Source organism: Alosa pseudoharengus, unplaced genomic scaffold (genome assembly GCF_046254945.1).
Source record: "Alosa pseudoharengus isolate Yale_2024_CS ecotype anadromous, Long Island Sound unplaced genomic scaffold, YU_APseudo_1.1 YU_APseudo_1.1_scf_14, whole genome shotgun sequence".
In the NCBI taxonomy this organism is placed as follows: domain Eukaryota; kingdom Metazoa; phylum Chordata; class Actinopteri; order Clupeiformes; family Clupeidae; genus Alosa; species Alosa pseudoharengus.
In genome coordinates this window covers 32351438-32375636 of record NW_027468609.1, presented here as the reverse complement: position 1 = coordinate 32375636, position 24199 = coordinate 32351438, and the positions used below count along the sequence as shown (strand labels likewise).

Genomic DNA, 24199 nt, shown 5'->3' with positions numbered 1-24199 from the left:
GCCTGAGTGTAGAGTAGACTACTAGAGAATTAAGACTGACAGAATATAGGTCTTAAAAAGGCAGGATGGTTTATTTTTTTCAGTCATTCAGGGCAAACAAAGACAAACAGAAGTGAGAATTTTTGTACAATCAAGCATTTCACATCAATTTAGAAACAAACCGAACACAAAACCACTCCATTTCTGAGTTAACAGCTACACCTACAAGCGCATGCGCACACACACACACACACACACCTTGCAGCAAATATAGAGGTGGCGGAGAGTAGAGTGCAAGATGGTTTGAGGTTAGCCTGGAAAGTGTGTCAATCAAGTATCGGAAGCTGAGATAGAAAATTCTAGGCCTTTCTTCTGACATTGTCTGACCCAAGATACTTGTTAAGTATCTGCTCCAATCTAGCTCCTGCATCTGACGGTGCCTGAAAACCAGGATGAAAAGTACAGTAACCTACTAACTATTTGAGGAGCTAGAAAGTACTTTTCAGAGTATTCACAATGACCTATTATAAATTGAATAAGTAGTTTCAACTTTACCACTGTTGCATGATTACGATTGGAATAGATTATGCCTCTCCATACACATCCATAGTCTGCTTAAGCAAACTATTGCCTCTAGTTCCCTCATCTAAGTGTGAGATATTCCCATTTTTCAGATTGTAAGGTACAAGATGCCAATAAAGCCAATTAAATAGATACAAAGACATCAGATTAAAAACTGAATATTCAAATGTCCTTTCCCAGTGAAGATTCTGTACAGAACATTGAGGCAGGTTGTCTTAAGTTGACATTAAAAATGTAGTGCAGATTTGTGTGGTTCTGGAAACGGAAGTTTTATAGGACTGGTGTCGAGTTCAAGACTAAACCTTAAATAGAGTTGATGAACAAGTTAAGCTGACAACAAAGCTCAAAACTGTTTGGTGCATCAGACCATAACATTCACAGTATAATTTGGTACACACATGCATCAAGGCAAATGCTGGGCTATATATTCCTTAATGTGACTCTGTTCACCTCAAAAACAAAGAAAAGAATAACCAATTGCCTTGATTAAAGTTAAAGTCTACTGGTATTTAGCAGATGCTTTTATCCAAAGCAACATAGATCCACAACGGTAGGATCAGGAATCAAACCCAGGTCGACCAGTTGCCAATGACATTACCACTGCTCCACAATGCCCACTATGTATAAATCCAAAAGGGGAAAAAACTAACAAAGAGAACCTGAAGAGGTAAAGCCTTCACTGTAGTGTAAAAACCGAAACAGTGGTCTACCCTCAATACGAGGCAGAGTTTTGAACTTATTAGTGATTTTTGTTATACGACAGGCTTAAGGTTTTTTGTCATACCTGACAGTTTAAACTGTTATGCAGAAACCCTGTTGTGTGAGTGTACTGTAGATAGAACTCGTCAGGAAAGTGGCTCCTGAAAGCTGAATCTCTGCACTGCTGGTATCTACGGTGCTGGTTGTCTGGGGGCGAGAGACCAAGAACCAAGACAAAGAGCAAGAGAACACAGGTAAAGGATGGAACCTTGTTTCCCTATGTTCCCTCACATGACTTAAAAGCACTGCATGCAAGACAACTGGCTCATATTTTCCACGAATAAACGACAACATGAAGTACCTCAAGTTCACATGAGAAATCATGAGATTAAGTAGTCCCCTGCTACTCTGCTCTCTCACTCAGTTCACTATAAAGCCCTTCTTAACTGCAGCTGAGGACCTCTGCTTCGACAAAAGGAAGGCTGTATGGGTAATCTCCCATTTTTCCCCACACAAAAGTCACACACAAACGCGCAAAATCCCTGAAAGAGGTGCGAGAACTGCAAAAAAATCCTCAAGGTCACATTTTCCACCCGTCAAGCTACAAGCTACAACCATGTAACAGACACACAAAACATTCCAGTTCATAAAGTTCAACGATTTATCGAGTTTAACAGAATCCATGGAGTTTTTAACCCAAAGTAGGCAGGATCTGATGGCCGGATCACAGAGTCTTATCCAGGTGTTTGCTCTTTCCCTTGGTAACATTTTGGTGACTATCAATGTTGTCATTTCTGGAGATGTCAACCGTTTCAGTTTCAACACCGTACGGAGAGAAGGAAGGTAAGAGCCATGTAGAGAATAAGACCGAGAGAGAAAAAAAGGCATTAAAACACATTCGCTTACATTCCACCTATTTCCTCTCTCCTCTCAGTCTCAGCTGACTTCAGCTCTATAAGATCCCCATGTTTAATCACTTGAATATGACTTTTGTCTTTCAGGGCCACCTTAGGTTGCTCTAGCAACTTGCCAGGACGTAAGCCATGGACATCCACTGACTTGTCACAGGACCATACGTGCCATGCCTCTTGATCGAAACACATTTTCACTTTATAACGGTAAAATCGGTAGAATAAATAGTCATCAAAAAAATTCAACACTGAGAGAACGATAAACAGAGAGTAACAATATAAAGCTCCTGCCATCTTTGGGTGTGCCGAATAGAGAACTGTGGGAGAACACAAAAAGCTCCCGATGGCCAAAGTTCCCAGTACCTGCAGTGGCTAAGCTTGTTGTCGCCGTGGATGCAAAAGAATGCATCCAGACCTAGCTACACTGATTGGCTGCATAAGCATTGATTAAGCCCTGATTAACTAGATATTTAGGAGCACTGATTTAACTTAAAAATGCAGTCCTCGACCTTGGTGAAAGGTTTGTTGATAGCGCACCTCTCCCTTCCGTGCTACCGAAGAAACACTGGCGTACGAGCACCTCTTGTTGATTTGTTTCCCATTTACAGAGCTAGGACTGGGCACAGTGTTCCTGAGCTCACGCACTGGAGTCTTGTCTGTGCACACACTGGAAGGACCGCTGGAGAACTGTGCTGAATCTGATGAATTTTCAATGTACGGTAATGAATCATAATCAAGGACTGCACCTTTGCTAGATTACTATTGACCACTTACTGTTAGGTTTCTAGAGGGATCTAATGTCTAATTTGTGTTAGCACTAATCTAGCAGGGGAAGGCTGAGGTTAGGTAGGAGGAGTGTTTTGCGATTCCACACATCTCGCGAAACAAACCAACAAAGGCCTGACAATGGCATCTAACATCAAATACACTGGTCAACAATGGATGCCAGGGATCTCTTAAGGATAATGACATAAAACAAACATTTCTTAAAATAAGAGAGCTTAAATCCAGTTCAGAAAGTAAAAACAAAATAAAGTCACAGTTCTAGTCTAGTAGAGACTTGGATCTAGTGCTACAAACATCAACACAAATCAAACCTTTGCCCAGACTCTAGGACAAGATAACAAAGGTGCAGCAGTCTTCAATAGTCAATAAATAAAACCAAGAACACAAAAGAGAGACAGGGGGGGGAGGAGAGGAGAGGGGGAAAGAAGGGATGAGAAGAGTGGGAAGGGAGCTGGAATGATGGGTCAGGAGGCTGAGAGGTGGTCACTGTGTTCCATCATCCGCCAACCCCGCCTGCTTCTCCTCATCCCCCTGCTTCTGGTGCTGCAGACGAGCATAGCTCACTGCGTCTCCCCTGAGACAGAAAACAAAGGGGGGGCATCTCTATGAATGTTGTGCTGTAAATTATGTAGATTACTGACTAAATGGAAAAAGAGGGAGTGAGACAGAAGGAGAGAGACAGATAGAGAGAGGGAGGGAGATAGAGAGAGAAAGAACTACACTTACTTCTTGCCGAGTGATGCAAGGCCGTAGAGGACCCCTGTGGCAAAGGCGATGGCATTGCCGCACACAGTGGTGAAGGAGATCTTCAGCACCACTGGGAATAAGGCCATCCTGCCAACACAGTATCTCACGTCAGAGCTTATTCAGACTGTCTGCTTGAGTGATTGAGATCGGGTGACTTATGGTTATGGTGTATGGTATATGTGTGGGGTGTGGAATAGGTGAGGGTAGTGTGCTGGCATCGCTCACCCGCAGTAGAAGAGAGCTTTCTGCCAGGGCTTGAGCTTATCGGCGCGTGCCGCCACGGCATTGGCAAACTCTATGAACTGACAGCAGAACGGCACCTCACACAGGAACAGCACAAACGCATTCAACCTGTGACAACATTAAATAATTATTAGAAAGAGAGTCATTCTCATAATCAGCATGCAATGACCTCGGGAGGGAGGGTTAAGCACGCAATCTAAACCGCACAAACAAACATGCCCAACTTCCAAACACAGGAAGAGTCAGTGACACACACACACACACACACACACACTCACGCACATGCACTTGCAGATACAGTATATACAGAAGTCCACACACACACACACACAAATAATAGACAAGCACAACACAAATGCATCTAATATGCAAAAACAGAGAAAAAAAGAGAGGCAAAACAGAAATGCACTCACACAAGAGTGCCTCTACTTACACCATCCAGACTCCGGCTGCAATGTTAAGGGGATTCACCGTCACACAGTTCCACACACCTGCTATCGCACAGGCTAGATGGAGAAAAACATCACAGTTAACATACATGCACTTGGAAAATGGAAAATTACTGCAGAAGCATCAAACAAACTAAATTCCAAAATGAAAAATGTAAGTTGCCAAGTTTGCCAACTACTTGACTTTAACTACTTGTATCCTACTGCAATCTAAGAAACACATTGCAACGCGCAGGCTAAACCCCTTCATGTTGCCTCTAACACAAGTGAATATTAAGAGAAACTGCAACCTTGTTATTGTCATTATTGAATATTTATATATATATACTTGAATCAGATATTTCACTCAATATATCTGTCATCTGTGGCCAGGAGGAGCGAAAAAGACCGACGTCTGCACACACACACCCATCAAAAATACATAAATGTGTTTGCTCTGCAGGGTATTTTGTGCTTTGAGTAAATACAACTAGACTCAGTGAATGCAAATATGAAACACTGTAGCAAGCCCATGCGTCCTACACACATGCTGCTGAGTTCCAGCACAGCAGGACTCTAGTTTGTGCTCAAGCTTGCGTGCCAAGTTCTGAAACTCCTCCTGAATAATACACAACATATTGAGTATACATAGACTGCACACACACACACACACACTCCTCCAGTAACATCGGTGGCAACATGTATGTGTGCATGTGTGTGTGTAGGAGGGTCAGGGCATAATAACTGTGTGTGTGTGTGCATGTGTGTGTGTGTGTGGGGGAGTGGTGAGACAGAGGGAACACTTTGCAGTGTTAGTAGTATGTGGGAGCAGCATGTGAGCTTGAGACTCTTTGGTCCTTCTGTGCCCATGGCAGTGGTACATGCATTCACAACAAACAGTGATTGGAGGGGAGGGAGGGAGGGAGGGAGAGATAGAGATAGAGAGAGAAAGGTATAGTCTAGAAATTTAAGGAACACTAACTTACTGTTTGCCCTATCCGTCTTACCCTCCTATACAATTGCTCCTCTCCTGATTCTGCCAAGTCACTGATCCATACTCTCACCAGTAACAACCAAACGTAACAACCAAATGTCACTGACTTCCAAAAAAGTGTATATGTGCATGCCAGTTTACACACCACTCTGCGTGGTATTCATGATCTGACGTTACACTGCAGACGTGTATGTGTGCAAGTGCTTGTGTCATCATCTACACTCTTTCACACTAAAAGAAATAACTTATGACAGCCTACAACTACACACCCACAGGAAGGTGAACGAGTTTGGGATGAGGGATAAAATGAACAATGGGCCTGTGGAATGAATCTAGTGTTCTGATCCTGAGATAATGAGAGGTTATGTCAGCTCTGCGCATCTGTTAACTCCTTTACGTCTACTTACCTCGTGTGAACCTTCTAGGCCACTGGCTGAAATGAGCTGAAAGAGCCAGTGACTGTCTAGGACTTTCGAACAACACACCAACTGTTCAGAGCACCTCCTGACATATTACAGCTTCTGATTTTTTTTTAGCCGACAGCTGTGTTGCTCAGTATGAATGAAGTATTAGACAGGTGGTCCAGTCAAATCATGCCAGGATTATTTTTTGATATCTTACTTTGACCACAGTTACAACAAGGGCATGTATTTCATCAGTCAATAATGCTATTTGCATGGAAACGGTTGGCTTGACACCAAACAAGAGTTTGCCATGATGACAGCGCAGTTATGATTGACGCACAGTCACACAGGCGTGGCAAAAGGTCTTTAGCTGTCAAAGATCACTTCATAGCATTTGACATTAGCCTGACAGTGTCACTGGAAACTGACAGCGCGTTTTGTGGGATTATTTGGCGATATGCTGATATGCTGCATTGTATTAACCTATTGTACAAACCTAACTAGGCTAGCAGATAGTGCTTAAGTAACAATACTTACATATTCCTCCTAAGACTCCAGCGATTTTGCAGAGCCATCTGTACCACCATGACATGCCGTCATCATCCGTGACGATTTTGGCTGGAGCGGCAGCTTCTTCGGAGTTCATTTCGTTCCTTTGAATAATTTAGGCTCAAGCCGTCTCGTTTAACTTACAGCTTGCTTAGTATCCACCACTATCGACACCACTTTATGGTATATGATGCTTGATATGTCTTACAAAAGGCCAACAAAGACAAAATAACAAACCTGCCTATTTTCTTTGTGTACCCGTAGTAGCAGACGACGATTCACATTTGTTCAAGTCGACTTAGCAATACCATAAAGGAGATTGTCCCCCTAGCTATGTAGAATAAATACAGCAGAATGTGAGAAATTAGTCATGCATAATGACAGCCACTGATTAGGATTTCAATGCAGTTTTACACATAGACGATTTCAGTCTGTCAGTTAGTAATAACTTAGTTACGTGTAGATTTGATCTGAACTGATGTCTTTATCTAGCAGGCTAGCAGATACTAGCCTGCTATGATAGTATGTGACAGCTAACGTTAGCTAAAATAAATTCTTGGTTTTGTGTTCTACCATCAGAGAAAGTCCACTTGGTTATATGCTGTCGCCTTCCCTGTGCGATGTAAAACAGTCAGAGTACAGCAAACTCTAGCCCACAAAATCGTCCGCTGTATTCGAAGTGGCGTTGGGTGGGCTCAGTGTTGTTGGCCTGCCCAAAATCCTTTATTTACGCCCGTCTACAAGTGCAGGCTGGAGATTCCCAGGGCTTGTCCGCGTTGCATTTGGGGGTGGAGCTCAGATAAATACGTCAATGTGTGCTGGTTTAGTCTTAATTATTTTTTCCTATCCCCCCTCCTGGCAACTGATTACGAATACTGTGGCATCAATGGGCAAATAATCAATGGAAAAAACCACAACACATTATGCCATAAATAAAGGAATATGAACTTGGAAGTTTCATTAAATTGATGCTGCCACAACAGTAGATGGCGCACTTGGTTGTAGCACCTAGGCTCTAACATTGTGAGATGGAATTTGTTTAGCAGAAGAAAAATTGTTCTTGAGAGTCGACTCTCTGAACAACTCTGTTGGCTTTTTGTGCTTGTTGTTCACGGACAGCCATATTAGAGTGAGCTAGCAGCTGTTAATGCTAATTATGGCGAAGTAGGCCTTAGGAGATGTTAAGAAACTGAATCCACCGAATTGGCTTTCTCAAGACGATGTCACAGATCAGTAATAGTGTCTGTTTTCCGCAGAATGCGGAAAGTGATATTGAAAGTGATGTTACTCTTAACGTTAACCAAGACTCGGCAACTGTAGTAGAGGCCGAGACAGTAATAAACACTCACAACACTAGTTCGCAGGTTGAAGGTGAGTTCATCAAAAGTTAAGACTTTAACGTTGCTCCAACTACTGACAAACGCTACTTTCGATATAAGCAAGAACAACGCTATCCGATATAAATATCCTCTGCGATGTTCGATATGGATGGTAACCAAACGTTTTCCCAAACCTGCTAGGTTGTTAGCTAACTTTGGCTAATCATCTTAGCTAGCTAGCTGACAGCCTAGAGTAAATCGCTATCCATATCGAACACCGGTTGGATACTATAGTATCAATAACTGCGTAGTATCAATAACGGCCTAATGATGATGTCCTCGGAATAAGTAATTAATCAGTTGATTTCTTTTGACGCGTGAGTCTCGAATGCCAGCTGACGTTATATAGCTAGCTAGCCATTGAGCTAATACAGAACCCCGAGCTGCAATGCAGTAGAGAGCCTGTTAAAGAGAATGAGAGGGCCCTAGCTTTATACCGTAAAAAGATTGCTATTGAAAGTAAGCATGTGATCGTGAGACTGGACTGTCCAGTACATTTTAGGAATTCAGTTCGAACACGACTACTTCAAACCAAAAAATGTAATACAGGTTAAAATCAGGTAACCGTGCCCCTTCAGTAAGAGTTTAATAACAGGCCAAAAATAATTATTTACTGACCACCCTGGCCTACTCTGGCCTGGACGCATAAATTCATGCTGTAACATACCCACAGTTGTACTCATGTAAGTTTGATTTAAAAGAAAAAACAAGCAGACATTAGGCTTAAGTACTGAATTAAGGGCATCCATATCTCTGAGGACTTTTTAATATCCCCAGTGTTGTGGTTGCTGTTAGTACTCTATAATGTAGTAATAGTAAATGTATAAAGAATGCTGTGCGAATGCGGTGTTGGACATGTTTGTCCCTCAGTGAATTTATAAACAAAAAAACGTTGATAGAGTTTACTGACAGGCTTTTGGGCAAAGTTCATCAGGTATCACCACCTCTGTAGGAATGATGGGTTTGTTCATTTCAGTTTCTTAAACTTTTGTGTCCCCCTTCTTCTGGTGAGTATCCAGCTTGAAAAGTGTGCAATTTTAGATGCTAAAACACTCCACATCAAGGTTGGGAACACAGGGTGGCAGCAAATGAGTATGGTTGGCAGGCATGACAACAGAAGTGTATTTCTAGATTAAACAATATAACAGAGGTTAAACACTATAACAGAGGGCTTTCTCCTGAACTCTACTGTATTTATCATGTGGATTAACCTGGGCAGAGAATAACATTTTTTTAACAATCATTGCAACTCCACCCCTATATTTTGAATGACACACAGAAGTAGGTTTGCCTTTTATTAATGGAAAAAAATAATTGGTATTAGTTAATGTATTAAGGGAGAAAAAGTGCAAAGTCGGTTTAAATATGCTTTCTAATGTAGCCAATTAAGTGTTAATACTCAGTTTGCTAAATGTGAAACACATTTTTAAAAATATTGAAAAACCCTATTAAAAGTAGGAGTTGCTGTATTGTATCTAAATCAACCAATTATCAGCACAGGCTTATAAAATACCAGAGAACACTAGATAATAGAATTGAGCTCAGAAGATTTTTTTCTCATACTTTTTGAGATGTGTTGGTGTAAAGTTAATGTAACCTTTCCACTGGTTTGTTGGCTTGCCTTCTGAACATCTAAGTAATTATCTATCTATAATGATTTTAGATACAGACTACAGTAAAAAGTAAAGAAAAATCCGCAAACTCAAGTCTGTGCAAGCTTTCGGTCAGATGACCTTCTTCAGGCAGAGTAAAAACACCGGATAAAAACACAAGATACAGACTACAGACCTGCCCATAATGTTGTGATTAAAAGAAAAAAAATAATTCCTCAGTGCAGCAGGGGCCAAACCAACACACATCATTCTTTGTGAACAGTTATGATTACTCCCATACTACTAGTGTTGTTGGAATGTTTTTTTGTTTTTTTTTACTGGAGTGCTCACACATATTCTGTAGCTACCAGAATGAAACTTCATGTCTAGATAGCAAGGTTTAGATTTCATATGTGGCAGGCTTAGTACTTTGGGCTCCAACATCACACCTTGGAGCAAAACAGGTCTGGTGAGCCTGATGACAAATTGGATGTATTGCCTAAAACAGGCTCTGTTTCACTTTGTTAAGGTAGCCTATCAATTGTAACTTGTCTATGATTGTTTGAATGGCGTCCATGAACTGAAAATGGCCTGAAAGGCCTGAGACCTTTGAAAACGGATAAACCCATTTCATTCATTATCATGTTCTTGGTCATTGTTAATTAGCAGCTCTCTATCACCATGTCAGATTGGTATAAAGCTCGTACGCACAATATATTTTTTCTTTTATTATTTTTTTTATTTTGTGTGTAGTGCTTGGAACTTGGTTTCAAATGTAATTTGGTTTGTTTTCACTAACCACTAACTTTTCTGCAAATGGCATGACACTTTTAACTGTGTTGTTATAAAAATGTCACTATGATGCAATGTCCTCTGTTGCCCTTTCCTGAGATAACAATAAACCAATCACAAGCGACTTTAGTGTCAGTCAAGCCTGACTGATCTAGTTATGGCATGTTGCCATCTTCAGCCTTTTAAGAACAAGTTCTTATCCTAATTATTATGGAGAAGGTGTGACAACAGAGTCACCTGAGTTAGATATTGCAGGATATATTTGGTTGGTGTTGATTAAAGAATATACTGCGATCTTGCAACATTAATTGTGTGGTTTTGTTCTGGTGTGTATGTGTGTGTATTAGGCAATGATGCCTTGAAGGACCTGCTGACTGATGAGTATTGCCACATCTGTGAAGCTGTGCTGCTGTTCGAGTCCCAGAGGACCTCCCATTATGAGGTGTGTGTGTGTGTCTGTGTGTGTGCGCATCAGTGCATGTCGGAGTGTTTTTCACCCTGCAGACAGACTGGACATATTACTGTGGTCAGCTCCTATTGAGGTTCCATAATGCTTTGTGTGTTACAGGGAAAGAAACATGCACAGAAAGTCCGCCTGTACCTCCAGTCCAAGAAAGCTCAGGACCCTGAAAAAGAAACAACAGTCCTGCAGGTAATTGCAAGTAATGTGCTTGTGTGTTTTAAAAGGATGTGTGCTTTCTATAAATGCACATATTTGTATGTCTGTACTCTGCGTGTGCGTGCGTGTGTGCGTGTGTGTGTGTGCGTGTGTGTGCGTGTGTGTGCGTGCGTGCGTGTGTGTACACGTACATGTGTATGTGTATATGTCTGTACACTTGAGCATGACTAATGTGTGTGTGTGTGTGTGTGTGTGAGACAGGCTGGAGCCTCGATGGATAAACAGAAGTTCTGTGAGCTGTGCAACATGGTGTTCAGCTCAGCAGTGGTGGCCAAGTCTCACTATGAGGGCAAGATCCATGCCAAGAACCTGCGTAGATTCCGGCCTTTCGATGCCAAGCAGAAAGGTATGACTGGCATAATGCATCAACACATTGTCTGATGAGATGCATACCCTCAGAATAATACACGCAGTTCAGCTTCATACTAGAGAAGCTACACCAGATACCACACACTGCATTACATGTCCAGTTCAATACTGTTATCCATACCTTCTCTCTCAGTGGACGTCGCTGAGCCTGCCCCTCCCCAAGTCCCAGACAAGCCAGAGGATGTAGAGGACGACAGGGCCACGCTGGGCTCAAAGGTCAGCCCTGGCACGGCCGCCGCCACCCAGGAGGTGGACTTGACCGACCCGGCCAGGCACTGTCGCCTGTGCGCCGCCTCCTTCAACAACCCGCAGATGGCGCAGCAGCACTACAGCGGCCGCAAGCACCAGCGCAACCAGAGCCGCCAGCAGGTGCTGCAGCAGCTGGCCGAGGACGGAGACACAGGTGACCGCTGGTCGTCCACGCGGCCATCTCGCCACCACAAAGACACAGGCCGCCCGTGTAGCACAGAGCAGCCGAAGCCCGTCAGAACTAGCCCCAGTGTTCTCTGTAGCCTTTAATCCACCATCACTGACTCAAATCACTCACGGTTGAAGTTAAAGCAGAATTGTAACAGATCTGAGACAGTTCCTCAAATGATTTTTCTCGAAATTGATGTTAACCTAGGGTTAGATCTTGAAAAACTTCAAGACAGAATTTCTGGAATTTGCAGATGACTTCATTTTAAACAGTGCATCGTGGGTGCCTAATTGTGTAGATAGTTAGTGATTTTATTTGGACTCTCACACTTAAATCTTTCTTTTCCTCGTTTTCCTTTCTTTCCTTCGAACAGCGAGATCTCTAACATGTCCCATATGCAGCCTAACCTTGAGCTCTGTGGAGATGTACCAGGCACACATGCAAGGCAACAAGCACCAGATCAAGTAAGAAGTCTCTCATTCATCCATCATTCTGTGCAAAAAAGGTGTTGTCTTTTGCTGCGTGGCTTGATGAGTGTGTGTTTCTGGGCAGGGAGAAGAAGGTAGCGGACTTGTGCAAGTCTCAGAAGAAAGTTTACGACTCCTACCAGGATGAGCTGGCCGACTACATCGCTGTCCAGAAGGCCCGGGGCCTGCAGCCCAAAGCTGGTGTAGCAGACAAAGAGAGAGAGCAGGAACCGAATGCGGACGCAGAGAAGACTGTTCCTCCTTCTCCTCTTCCTCCTCCTCCCCCGTCTCTTCATCCTCCCTCTCTCTTTTCTATTCGTTTTCCCACACCTCCGCCGCGCTTGGCCCAGCCTCCTTTCCAGTCGCCGGCCAATCGATTTGCAGCGTGGGGCAGGGGCGCCCCGCGGGCTCCATTCTGGGAGCCGGGCTACAACGGGCCACGCCCGAACATGCTGCCCTTGACCCGCCCCAAGGGTCCAGCGGGGCGGCGACCGGCCAGAGGGAGGAGTCCCGATTGGTCGAGTTCGTCCTCTTCCTGGTCCGATTCCTCTTCCAATAGTAGCAGCAGTAGTAGTAGCAGCAGCAGTAGCAGCAGCAGCAGCAGTGACTCAGACCACTCCAGAGAGAGGAGGCGAAAACGGCGAAGAAAAGACAAGGAGAGAGGAAGGAGAGACCGGGAGAAAGAGAGGAGAGGAAGGAGGAGGGGACCGGAAGAGGAGGAAAGAGGAGAGGGACAAGAGCGGGCTGAGAAACGAGCCCGGAGGAGAGAGAGAAAGGACGGAGAGGGGGAGAGAGAGGACGATCTGGAGAGGAAGAGAAGCAGAAGGCCGAGGAAGAGAGAGAGGAGGCACCGAAAGGAGTTGTCTGACGAGGAGAGGGAGGCGAAGAGACGAAAGGGAGAGAGGCAACGGAAGAGACCTCACGAAGAAGAGGAGGATGAGGAAGGAGCGAAAAGAAGACGAGAATCAAAGGAGGGACCGCCGGGGGGCGAGCGAGAGAGCGTGGCCAACGACACGAGCGGGAAAATGGACGCAGAAGGACAGGACGAAACAAATGGACAAGCCGGCGTTCCGGCGGCAGAGAGCATCTCGGCAGAGCGGACTGACCGCAGGGAGAAACACAAGACACACAGACACAAGAAGGAGAAGAAGAGGAAAGAACGCACTGAGGAGGTGGACACTAGGACAGAGGAGGAGAAACTGTGGGATGAGACTATACTGGGGATCTTCTGAAAGGTCAGGGGGTCACGGGCTCTGTCCCATATCACTACACAAGTGTCTAGCACAGCCTGCTCTCTTCCGGGGAGTCCTTCTGTGTTATGGGAAAGCTATCCAGTCAATGATCGAATGTGAATGTCTACCAAATGATATGAATGACGTGCATGGAGAATGGATGGATAGATAGATAGATAGACAGACACTTGTTTATTAATTTGCAGTATGTTTGCCCTACAACCCGAGGCTCATTTAATTGTCTTAATATGTTAATTTATTGTCTTTTCCCTCAAGATAAACTATTTTGTTTAGCCCTGTGGAATGTCGACTGTTGGCTATTCTAAGCAGTGCAAGATCATCCTGAATTTTGTGTGACCTGAGATTGTAATAATGTTTACATTTTTGTTGCTTTAGACTAATATACACGCCAGAGCCTAGTCTGGCATTTACACACAAGCAGTGGGAATGTTCACACAGCCAGAATCACTTAGGCAACCAGCCTACCCCCAGGGAGTGCTGTTGAGCTGTTTATGTATTTGGCAGCAGACCAGCTCCAATTCACCTATTCCGGGAAATACACAAAAGCTCTGTCATATTACCTTGACAGAGAATTGACTCTGTAATGACTGAATTGTATTTGATTCCTCATTTATGACACGCAAATGAATCCAGGAAATGAATCAGCTCCTTCGTGGTTGCAGTATTTTTGGATTTCTACACACACTGTTCAGTCATAATTTACAAACAGATGTTGGATCAATGACAGATGTAAATCAATAAAACAGTCATGCTTATTGTTATACTTAATGTGCGTGTACGGCAGTGCTTGTGTTTACTCATGCATGCAGATGTGTACAACGCTGCTCTGGCAGGTGCATCGTTTGGTGTAAATGAGGACGCTGCGTTACCATGTCAACCACATTGCATAAAGAAAGTCTGTGTTGTTAACACCACATACACACACATACCGCCAAAGCTCCTCCATGTCTCACATATTCTGTTCAGTCCAATCCAGGAGTATTGTTTATCATATTTCTCTTTGAGAAGTAGCTTTTATGGCTGCCACAAAGAATACACCGTTGATCTCAGCCGTGAAGGTATTCAGTATTTTTGCGTATGCATCGTGGGCCTGTGAAAAGACTGATGATTATGGATGTGTGAGTGTCTTGCTTTTGTAATTGAAACTGTGTGTGTGTGTGTCAGTCAGGCAAGTCTCCATCACAGCACAGGTGTTGTGGGGGTGGGGAATCCCTGTCTGACCTGTCTGACTCATGTGGCCATGGGGCGACTCACGGGCTTCCCTCTCTATCAGCGTCTGTGGGGTGTGAGTGGGCCCAAAGACACGGCTGGACTGTAAGAGGTACATACACACACACCTTTAATGACGCAATGGCAAAACGTTACGGATTCATAAGAATAACAATGCTCCTAGTCAAGTTTTCTTCTCTATAATTTTCTCCCTCAGAGTGTATGTAGGTGTGTGTAGGCGTTTTGTTGTTCTCTGCCTGTGTGCTTTAAGTTGGTGTGGGCATAAGTGTGTGTGTGTGAAGTGTTTGAACGACTCATGGAGAAGGCTCAGCACAGGGGGGCCCTGTGAGCTCTGTATTCAAAGAATTCTGCGGTCGCTCTCCCTCTGCTCCTCTCGTAGCCGAACCCTCGACCCCCGGAGCACTGTGAGTGTGTGTGTGTGTTTGAGGGCGCGTGTCTCTACGTGCACATGTGTGTAAAGCCCACATCCTCTCCTCTTAGTACGACCCTCATTGTCGCTCTCAAAGGCACAGGTCTCCGTAGAGGAACCCAAAGCTTTGTCGCAAGCCTTCAGCCCAAACCCACTCATACCAGCTCCGACGCCTTGAACTTCAAGCCCCCGCATAAGGCTTACGTGTTACTCTTTTACCCTTAAATTTAATACATAAATGTTAGCACATCATGGTGTGTTTATTGAGTGAGCAGGCAAAAAAATATTAAAGTTAACCGTGTCGGAAGTTTTGGAGGGTGCACACACTCATATACAAGTTGTTGCAAAACAATTGTGCTTTTACCAAAAGAGAATATATGTAAAGCATGTCAGTTTTTGGGGTATAATACTAGAGCAACCACCAAAGGAGCCATCACTACCATAATGCTTTACATGTTTGATCTGACCAGCAGCATCTGTTGCATTTCAGTGAAATCCCTTGTTTCATCAAAAATAAAACCTGAGAGGGAACACATATTTCTGTTCAGTTTTAGCGTACATAAGTCTTATGTGTCTCTTATTGTAGGGAGTCATTTCTGCATGTCCCCAGATCTATAGTTGAGTGGCTGGTGAAGATGAGAGCATGCATAGACAACTTCTGATTCAGGTGTGTTGTTATTTACAAGGTCTGATTCAGGTGTGTTGTTATTTACAAGTTCTGATTCAGGTGTGTTGTTATTTACAAGTTCTGATTCAGGTGCTGTTATTTACAAGGTCTGATTCAGGTGTGTTTGCATAATAGTGTATACGGTAGCAATTTCATGCATTTTATTATAATCATATTGTCTAGGAAGACTATTGGCCCTTAAATGATGGGCAAATTGCAAATTCTGAAGTCTGACTAAAGTTACTTTAAAAACAGGGCAACATCTGTGTTGATGTAATACCCTGAGCAAGATCCTAAGCACAAACATGGGTGGGTCAGGTTAAGTCTCCCACACGCCACACTTTGGCTTTAGTTTATACGCGAGACGCTTTGCTCAGTGACTGACTTTGCACTTTGTCTGTAATTTAAATGAGGGCTCTATGCGGTTGGTTATGGTTTTATGCGGTTAAAATATGGTTTTACGGTGTTGATTTAGGGCTCAAAGCACCATGAATTTCACTTCTAATGCACACAATGCCCTCCCACATGATCTCTTGGTTGTGTGAAGAGAGACTTTTCGAGAGAAATCTTTCGGATTAAATTATTTCTATAGGTTGCACTATTGTAAGCATTTATCTATGTAGTCATCAATTACAAATTATGATGCATATAATGACAAGCTGATCTGTAAAACCATCCATTAAACGTTTTATTTATTATTAGATGAGGCTTTTACTTTATATGATAACAGTAGAATGTCAGAAATGTTGCAGTCTCATAGGTCAAACATGACACATACATAAACAAAATGTTAGTTCTATTTTTGTCCTTAAAGATGTAAAACTTTTTCTTGAAATGTAGCTTGTTGCAGATGTCAGTGTGCCTGTGTGTGCATGCGTGTCCTGAGATGCTGTCTCTAGCACAACCCATACACACACTGCATTCAGCAGTTTAATGTATTTAAGATGGTGGAGGTAAAATGGTGTAAGCTCCGCTGGATGTATCTGTGTTTCAGGCATGTCTCGTTAACTGCCAGTTATACAGACAAAGGTGAAGCAGACTTTTGTGTGTTTATTTTATAAAACAACCTCTCTATCTCTCTGTGTGTGTGTGTGATATAAAACCCCTGCACTTCAGTATGTAGTGCAGCTGGATATCAGGTCACACACCTGGGCTGGGGGGCTATGCAGGGCCAGGAGACACACACGCACATCTCCTCTCAGCACAATCAAACACAGAACATGAGAGAGTTCTAAGTGGAGCAGATGATCTCTGTTGTGTTAACATCTCTATGATGTGAGCTTAACTTCATATATACTTTGGTGGGAAAGAAGAATATGAATTAATGTTCTTTTTGAAAATTGCCTGATGAGAGATTCGCCCTCATAGACAAATGTAATTAATGCGTCAGCTCAATGGATGAAAGATTGCACTTCATGTGTTCCAACAACTAGTGCACCCATCTTTATTTAATGTACGGATAATCAATTCGCAGAAACAGCAATGCAGAATAGCCAACATCCTGTTCTTACAGGCTCATGAGAAAAGCTGAGTGAATTAAAGTATGTTGCGTTGGTCTGCGTTTCAAAAAGTCATGTACGTTTTCAGTAGTAGACATACGGAATTGTACTAATCCTGACTGAATATGATAGCTGGGATACAGGGTCACCACGTATCTATGTCTCAGGTGGTAGCAAAGAAAGTATCTGAATATACAATTAAATGTGTTGTTTTCATACATGTTTTGGTTTAAGCAGACAATAGATGGTGGGTAGATGTTCAAGAGGTTTTTTGATAAATATTTGGGGAGATTCTGCTTTTTGTTCCTTTTTCTTAATAATTGTCAAAACATTACCAACATTATTTCAGGGGGACTACAGTTTTTTTGCTCTGTGTATATGTGTTTGTGTCTGTGTGTAACTGAGTGTGTAGTGTTGTGTGTGTGTGTAGTGTTGTGTGTGTGTGTGTGTGTGTGTGTGTGTTGTCTCTGACTCACGTCCTGATAGGCTGATGGTAAGAGGAGGCTGTGTTGTGGAGCACACACACACAACAGTTCCTGATAGATGAGAGCGCAGACACTTGGCAGGAAGGAGAGACGGACAGACAAACACCAAGACTCAAGTCTACACCACTGCAGAGCATTAACCACGGCCATCAAACATGAGCCTGACCACTGCATGGGTTACACTGACCCTGTCGACTGTAGGTAAGAACCCTTAAACACCTCGCATTCAAACACATGATAAGAGGGGCCTAATCGTTAGCAGCTGTCTAGGACAAGTTTGAAGCTAACTTAAGTCAGCTGCTAGCTCCATCACCAACGTAATAACGAACACTGTGCTTTCAAATCCAGCAGTACTGTATTTTCTATGCCATATACATTCTGTACACTTGCAGGTGAAATCTATTGATACATGTGTAATAAAATGCCCTGTACTGGACTTGTAGTCTGCGCGCGTGTGTGCACTGAAGGTTTCTATGAAGGGTAAGTCCTAACAGGCCCCGTTAAGATGTCTCAAATTTAAGAATTTTTAGATTGTTTTATTTTTTAAACTGTCATTCATCATACACAGAGTTGTACACAAAGTGAAGATATGTAGACTTTTAGATGTTGTTGGTAGGTTTAGTGTCTATTATCATGTTACGCATCATTTGACAATGGAGTACTGCCATGAAGGTACGTATTTTCAATTATTCCGGCACTTTTAATACAAACCATCCAGTACCAAAGACTGTAATTTCACTATTAAAGATAATACTGTAATTCATTGTAAATGTTTTATTGACATTTTTTTCCACTGTAGTCTTAATTTTAGGTTCAAATAAATTGAATGTGTATATGAGTTTATAATACCTATATATAATTATACAGATTATAATTTTGATGGTGTTTCATCAGTTGAACAGCAAATTTACACATTCTGTATTGATAGTTACATAGCCGCTTGATCATATTGATCATATTGTGTGTCATCGAAAGGCACTGATTGTTGGATTATTTCATCACATAGATGATTTTCTCCGGCATTGATTGTACACAAAGCCCAGGGCCGAAGCTTTCTTTTAGTGGTCTCCCTCCATTACAAGGTTTTCCCTTTAGGGCCGCGGAGTTGGGCCTCAGACTTGTAATCAGCAGCTGTTCGACGACAAACACTTTTAAAATCAGAAAACAAATAACTTGTGCAAACGAACTTGCGACTTGCGCTGCCTCAAGCAGAAAGCTAATGTTCATTTGGGTGTGCACTCATAAAGGATATGTACCTGGCGTTTGTGTTTGCTCTTTTGTCACTCAGTACTGAGGGGTTGTCAGCCAGCCTACTACAGGGTGTTGCCTCACAGGCCTACCTGATGCTGCAATGTCTCCATTCTGTCAGCCCCTGGGAAGCGAGGCGACTTTCCACTCTTACAAAACACTGCACAATCACTAAAGAAAGACAGACTAGATTGGCCCACAGTGGGACTACCGATTCGCTGTGTTTGTGTTTGGCTTTAGTGACGCTCCTGGCATCTTGTCATTTCTGATGCTTGTTTGTATGAAGTCCGCAATCGCAAGTATTGCGATTGCTTCAGTTTAAAGTATACAAGTAATGTCTGAAATTTATGCTTATGTAAGACCTATAAGAGCAAAAAAATATTGAGCGTAAATCGTGAGAGGAACCCAATCAAAATTGAACAAACCTATGTCATACTATGCATCCATGCAACATAGAATTACTGTTATATGTCTTTACAGTGTGTAATTGCTGTATTCATTATTCTGTTATCATTCTCCATTTGTGCATTAATTATTAAGTTATCATTCTCCATTTGTGTCATTTTGAAAGAAAGTGGCAGACCTACTTAAAGCACAGGTTGGTCTATAGAATTTTGCCATCCATGTGTTCTCTTTCGTTCTTTTTCAATGGTTTTTATATTATGAAGATTTGTATAGTTTGAGTGGTAAGACAAAGAATTGGAATTAATTTCCGGAGATATACACCTAGAGTAATGCATAAAAGGTGTCCATTGTCTGCTACATCATGCGATATCCTAGCGGTAGGTCTTCTCGCCAGATTGGAATAGTGTTTCTTGCAATGCAGTTTAACAATGAACATTAGGTTCATCGAATAACTAAAATGTCACAATATTTGTTTTTGTCTTCTAATATGTGGCTTTTGATATGCAGCTCCAAGCAAAATCTCATATGCACTCTATTAAAATAAATGCTGCGGGGAATTTGGTTAATTATTCTCCAGGAATTCTACAAGTGTGTCCATTGCTGTAAGAATCTGGGAAATGGGAAACTAACCATAACTAACATGGAAATATGATTGTTAAATAGTAATAGACCGCTTGAATGGCCCGTTGCTGTGCTCCAGACTTCGACCATATTATTTTTGATGGACCCGTGATGGGGTTGGGGGGGGGGGATTGTTGGGCTGTTGGCATAGTGATGGTCCTAACATTCCCAAAGAATTTCTGTCGTACTACTGTAGAAGTAGACGGTCAGGGTTCCGTAGCGCAGAGCAGCGTCCTGCACTACACATGGATGCAGCACCTATGGGGACCCAGGTTCGAGTCCGACCTGAGGTCACTTCCCAAAACTTTCATTTTCTGCCCACTCTTCATTGTCCTGTCTTTAAAAGAAAAAAATGCCCAAAAATGTAACATAAAAAAAACAGCATGAGATTTGTTTTTAAATATTTGTGACCTTTGGTCAGTAGGTTCTCGTAGCGCACTAACAGAGCCGTCCTACTCTGCATGTTTTAGATTTGTCCCTACACTCCATATCTAACAGCCCTTCTAGTTACACAGAACACACCCGTTTAACCCAGTCAAGAGCATTATTAATACACTGACCTCTCTTGTGCTTGGATTTTCAGGAGCAGTTTTCAGAACAGCTGGCTCTATTGCTCTCCCCTCCTATTGTCTTTATCATGATCCTTCTATTTTTATATCTCCTCTCTCTTTTTCTTTCTCTCTCAGTATTGGCTGCAGTAAAGGAGTCGTACATACGCCCAAATGACTCTGTGGCCCTGACCTGTGAATGTTCGGATACGACAGTTCAAAAAATCTACTGGTACCGGACCCGCCAGAGTGACGACGTCTACGAATACATATCATTTCACAATGCTGCTGACATTCATAATGTTTCCAAAAGCACAAAGCTCCTTGGCCGACTTCAGAGTCAGAAGTCGGGCAAGACCTACACCCTCACAGTCAAAGGCCTGCAAGTGGAGGATGCTGGTTGGTACTCCTGTTACTTCCCGTCCAAGACACAAACAGAGTTCAACAGTTATTGGCTGCGAGTGGGGGGTAAGGGAATCCTCTCTCTCTCTCTTTCTCTCTCTCTTTCTCTCTCTCTCTCTCTCTCTCACTTGGTTTCTGCTATTCTTCCACGTTTTTCCATCTCTACCGACTTCACCCCACACTCTCTTACACAGATCCTCTCTTTCTCTTTATCTCTCTGTGTCTTGCTATGTTTCTCTGTCCTGTTTTTGCTTTGGCTGTGCTCCACACTCAAGATATCACGGTGAGATATCAGGAGGATTGCGTTCCCCAGCTGATGAGTGCAACACCATGATAATTCTTGGCCTTACAGTTGATATGGATAGACTACATTATGAATTTATACTTGGAGGCATATTTCAGGGTTTGACTCTTCACTGCCTGAAACACTTTGTCGGCCAGATATGAGTTTATGTGCATATTATTTTTAAAATGCAAACATTTTTAATCTATTCAGATGATTATAGGCACCTGCACAGTCTAAATATCAGCCCAGTACTTGTGCATACATATGCTCATCATCATTGACACTACTGACAGGTAGAGGAAAACCGTCTATTATGATTTTGACATCTACACTTGTGCAGCATTTATGGCATAATTGTGTTAGTGGGTTAGGTGAGTAGTTGAGTATGAGCTTATCTACAAGACCTTTGTTTGGCTTTTTCTACCCTAACCCAGGATACCTGTGTCTTGACATACTTATTCTATTGTAAAGCAGTGCTGTTTTCTTCTTCTCTTTGCTCCGTTAGAGGTGGCCCCCACACCGTCACAGCCTCCCAAGCCCAAGAAGACCACCAAGAAACCCAAATCAAAAAGTTGCTGTTCCAGCAAGCGTCCTCCAGATATTCAAGGTATTCCAGGTATTCAAGGTCATATTAAACACAACGTCTGAGCCTGTGTGTGTGTGTGTGTGTGTGTGTGTGTGTGTCTGTGTGTGTGTGTGTGTGTGTGTGTGTGTGTGTGTGTGTGTGTGTGTGTGTGTGTGTGTGAGAGAGAGAGAGAGAGAGAACGTGTGTGTGTGAGCGTGTGTCTGTATGGATCTGATCTGCTAGTGTAGGGATTGATTTTGGTAGGAAAAGAATCCAGTGTCCGGTAAGATTTGAAAGAGCACTGTTGAGACAGATTGTGTGAATTGTAAATGTTGTATGTTATCATTGTGACAGTTACAGTATATAAATGTGTCTGTGTACTGTATGTCCTATGTATGTAATGTATATATGTATAATATGTGGCTCTTAGAAGTGTTGCAGAATGATAATTCAAAGTGAGCAGGCAAGACATTGCTATGCAGCACATGCAACTACAGTTGCATCAAGGACTATTTGTTCCTCAGTGAAAGAGAATGAAGCGGCAATATGTTTGGAAAAATGTCTTTTGGTTTTTTGGTCAATAACTATATAAATTAGCAGGGTAATGTATACAGTAATGCTCCTCTCATATTTGAAAAATGATTTCCTTGACTTATTTATACAAGACCCCAACAGCATGTTCAGTAACAGTTCATACCATTGGGATTTAATTTTGCAAACAGAAAAGAGAAAAGTGCAACACTGCTTACTCCATCATACAGCCGGTTTATTGATAAACTGACGTTTCGGTCAGTCAGACCTTCATCAGTCAGACCTTCATCTTTTTGGTGACCGAAACGTCAGTTTATCAATGAACCGGCTGTACCGTGGAGTGAGCAGCGTTGCGCTATTCAAATTCAAAGGTGCTTTATTAACATGACCATTTTAGTACAGTGTTGCCAAAGCCAGTGTTACAAAATTAACACAGTAGTATGACAAAAGAAAGAAAATCGCTTTTGCGCTTTTCTTTTTTCTGTTACTTTGAAGGTATCCTTGCAAAATAGCTGCACCATGCAGTATACTTTATCAAGGTGCACAGGCTCCGCACTACCTATTGGGATTTATTTCTCAAGAATAAATGGCAGATTATACATGTTATACTTACATATGGAAGTAATATATGTATGTGTGTATGTAGTGTAGAATTGTATGTATGTAATGTGTGTGTAATCGGTGTACTGTGTGTGTTCCAGGTTGTGGGAAATGGGTTCTCTGGCCACTCTCTGGATGTCTCGTTGTTCTGGCCGTATTTCTGGTTGCTGTCTTGTGTTATTTCAGCCGTGAGTATCTCACTTCTCACAGATACAGTAGGTTCTCTTCGAAGAGGTCAGCCATTTAATAATTAATTTATATCAGAGTGCCTTTTTATGCACGTGAATTGTGTTGTGTTATATATACAGGACTACCCAAGAAATGCAGACACCGGTTTGTGAAGTAAGTTGAAAGTATATCTACCTTGTGTGTGTGTGCGTGTGTATGTGTCTGTCTGTGTTTGTGTGTGTGTGTGTGTGTGTGCGTCTCTGTGTGTGTGTGTGTGTGTGTGTGTGTGTGTGTGTGTGTGTGTGTTTCTGTTTGTGTTTGTGTGAGTGTGTGTGAGTATATTCACTTAATCTACTTCTTCTTCTGTCTTTTTCTCTGTGATACAAATCAAAGCCTTCTGTTCTAGCTCATCGTGACAATGATATCTATCTCATAAGGCATACATCAAATAACACTGCAATGTGCCAAGTTGGTTCCATTGCATGGATTCAAAATATATTCAATGATTTAGCCTATCATCTTTTTGAATGTCTGGATGCGATACATTCTTTTTGTCATTAGCGAACTCTATTTGATTGGTTTATTTGGGTTTCTGCATCCCCCTCTTTATCCTCTTGTTCTTTATCCTCTTCAGTACAACTAATGAAGTGTGTGTGTGTGTGTGTGTGTGTCCTCGTCCTCAGGGGACAGCAGCTGAGATAAGTGGACTGAAGTGTCAATCAGGTTAGTGTTTTTTCCTACTGTATTACACACATCTCTCTCTCTCTCTCTCTCTTTCATACACACACACTTACACATACACAAGCAACCACACACACTCTCTCTCTCTCTCTCTCTCTCTCTCGCTCTCATTCACCACCCTGTCAAAAAGTAACACCTACCTACTAACACTCACACTCCATACAAGTCCCCTACACTGAAACACACCTGTACTACAGCACGTAAAACTTTACAAGATAATTGTGGAATAATCTGTTATTGTTTGTTTTGCAGATTCTAATGCCACATTTCCCCTGCACTGGCTGAGTGCACGGTTACATGTATTGGAACCTTCTATCCAATAGTCTGATTAAATGTTATAAATCTACCTTTTGTGTGTATTACAAACATCACAGTGCATCTCTTTACTCAGTCTACAGTCTATGTACAGTTCAGTTTTATGTTTTTATATAAATATTGGCTTTTGCTTAATAAAACTATCAATGTAGAAAATAAGTTGTTTTTCTCTAAATGAGTTTTACCTTTTGTCACATCCACACAGGCA

The 24199-nt window shown here is 42.3% G+C and overlaps 3 protein-coding genes across 4 annotated transcripts; 2 read left to right on the top strand and 1 right to left on the bottom strand.

The window, feature by feature from the left end:
• Window positions 1–53: 53 nt before the first annotated feature.
• cacfd1 (calcium channel flower domain containing 1) lies at window positions 54–7076 on the bottom strand. Its single transcript, XM_076284720.1, has 5 exons — window positions 6311–7076; window positions 4381–4453; window positions 3930–4055; window positions 3684–3791; window positions 54–3531 (listed from the first exon to the last, which is right to left on the bottom strand). The coding sequence occupies exons 1-5, from the start codon at window positions 6417–6419 to the stop codon at window positions 3441–3443; spliced, it is 507 nt and encodes a 168-aa protein (XP_076140835.1). The 5' UTR covers window positions 6420–7076; the 3' UTR covers window positions 54–3440.
• Window positions 7077–7431: 355 nt separating this feature from the next.
• Window positions 7432–14039, top strand: zmat1 (zinc finger matrin-type 1). Its single transcript, XM_076284719.1, has 7 exons — window positions 7432–7693; window positions 10433–10527; window positions 10654–10737; window positions 10966–11110; window positions 11267–11536; window positions 11925–12015; window positions 12104–14039. The coding sequence occupies exons 1-7, from the start codon at window positions 7543–7545 to the stop codon at window positions 13248–13250; spliced, it is 1983 nt and encodes a 660-aa protein (XP_076140834.1). The 5' UTR covers window positions 7432–7542; the 3' UTR covers window positions 13251–14039.
• A 3569-nt stretch (window positions 14040–17608) lies between these two features.
• On the top strand, window positions 17609–24150 carry cd8b (cd8 beta). Of its 2 annotated transcripts, none has more exons than XM_076284718.1 (7): window positions 17609–17762; window positions 20522–20851; window positions 21577–21678; window positions 22869–22955; window positions 23076–23109; window positions 23619–23658; window positions 23929–24150. In XM_076284718.1, exons 1-6 carry the CDS (start codon window positions 17717–17719, stop codon window positions 23635–23637), a joined length of 618 nt encoding a protein of 205 aa, XP_076140833.1. In that variant the 5' UTR covers window positions 17609–17716; the 3' UTR covers window positions 23638–23658; window positions 23929–24150. The 2 variants fall into 2 exon arrangements, with proteins under 2 accessions (XP_076140833.1, XP_076140832.1); XM_076284717.1 differs by having other exon boundaries at window positions 21577–21687.
• Window positions 24151–24199: the final 49 nt, after the last annotated feature.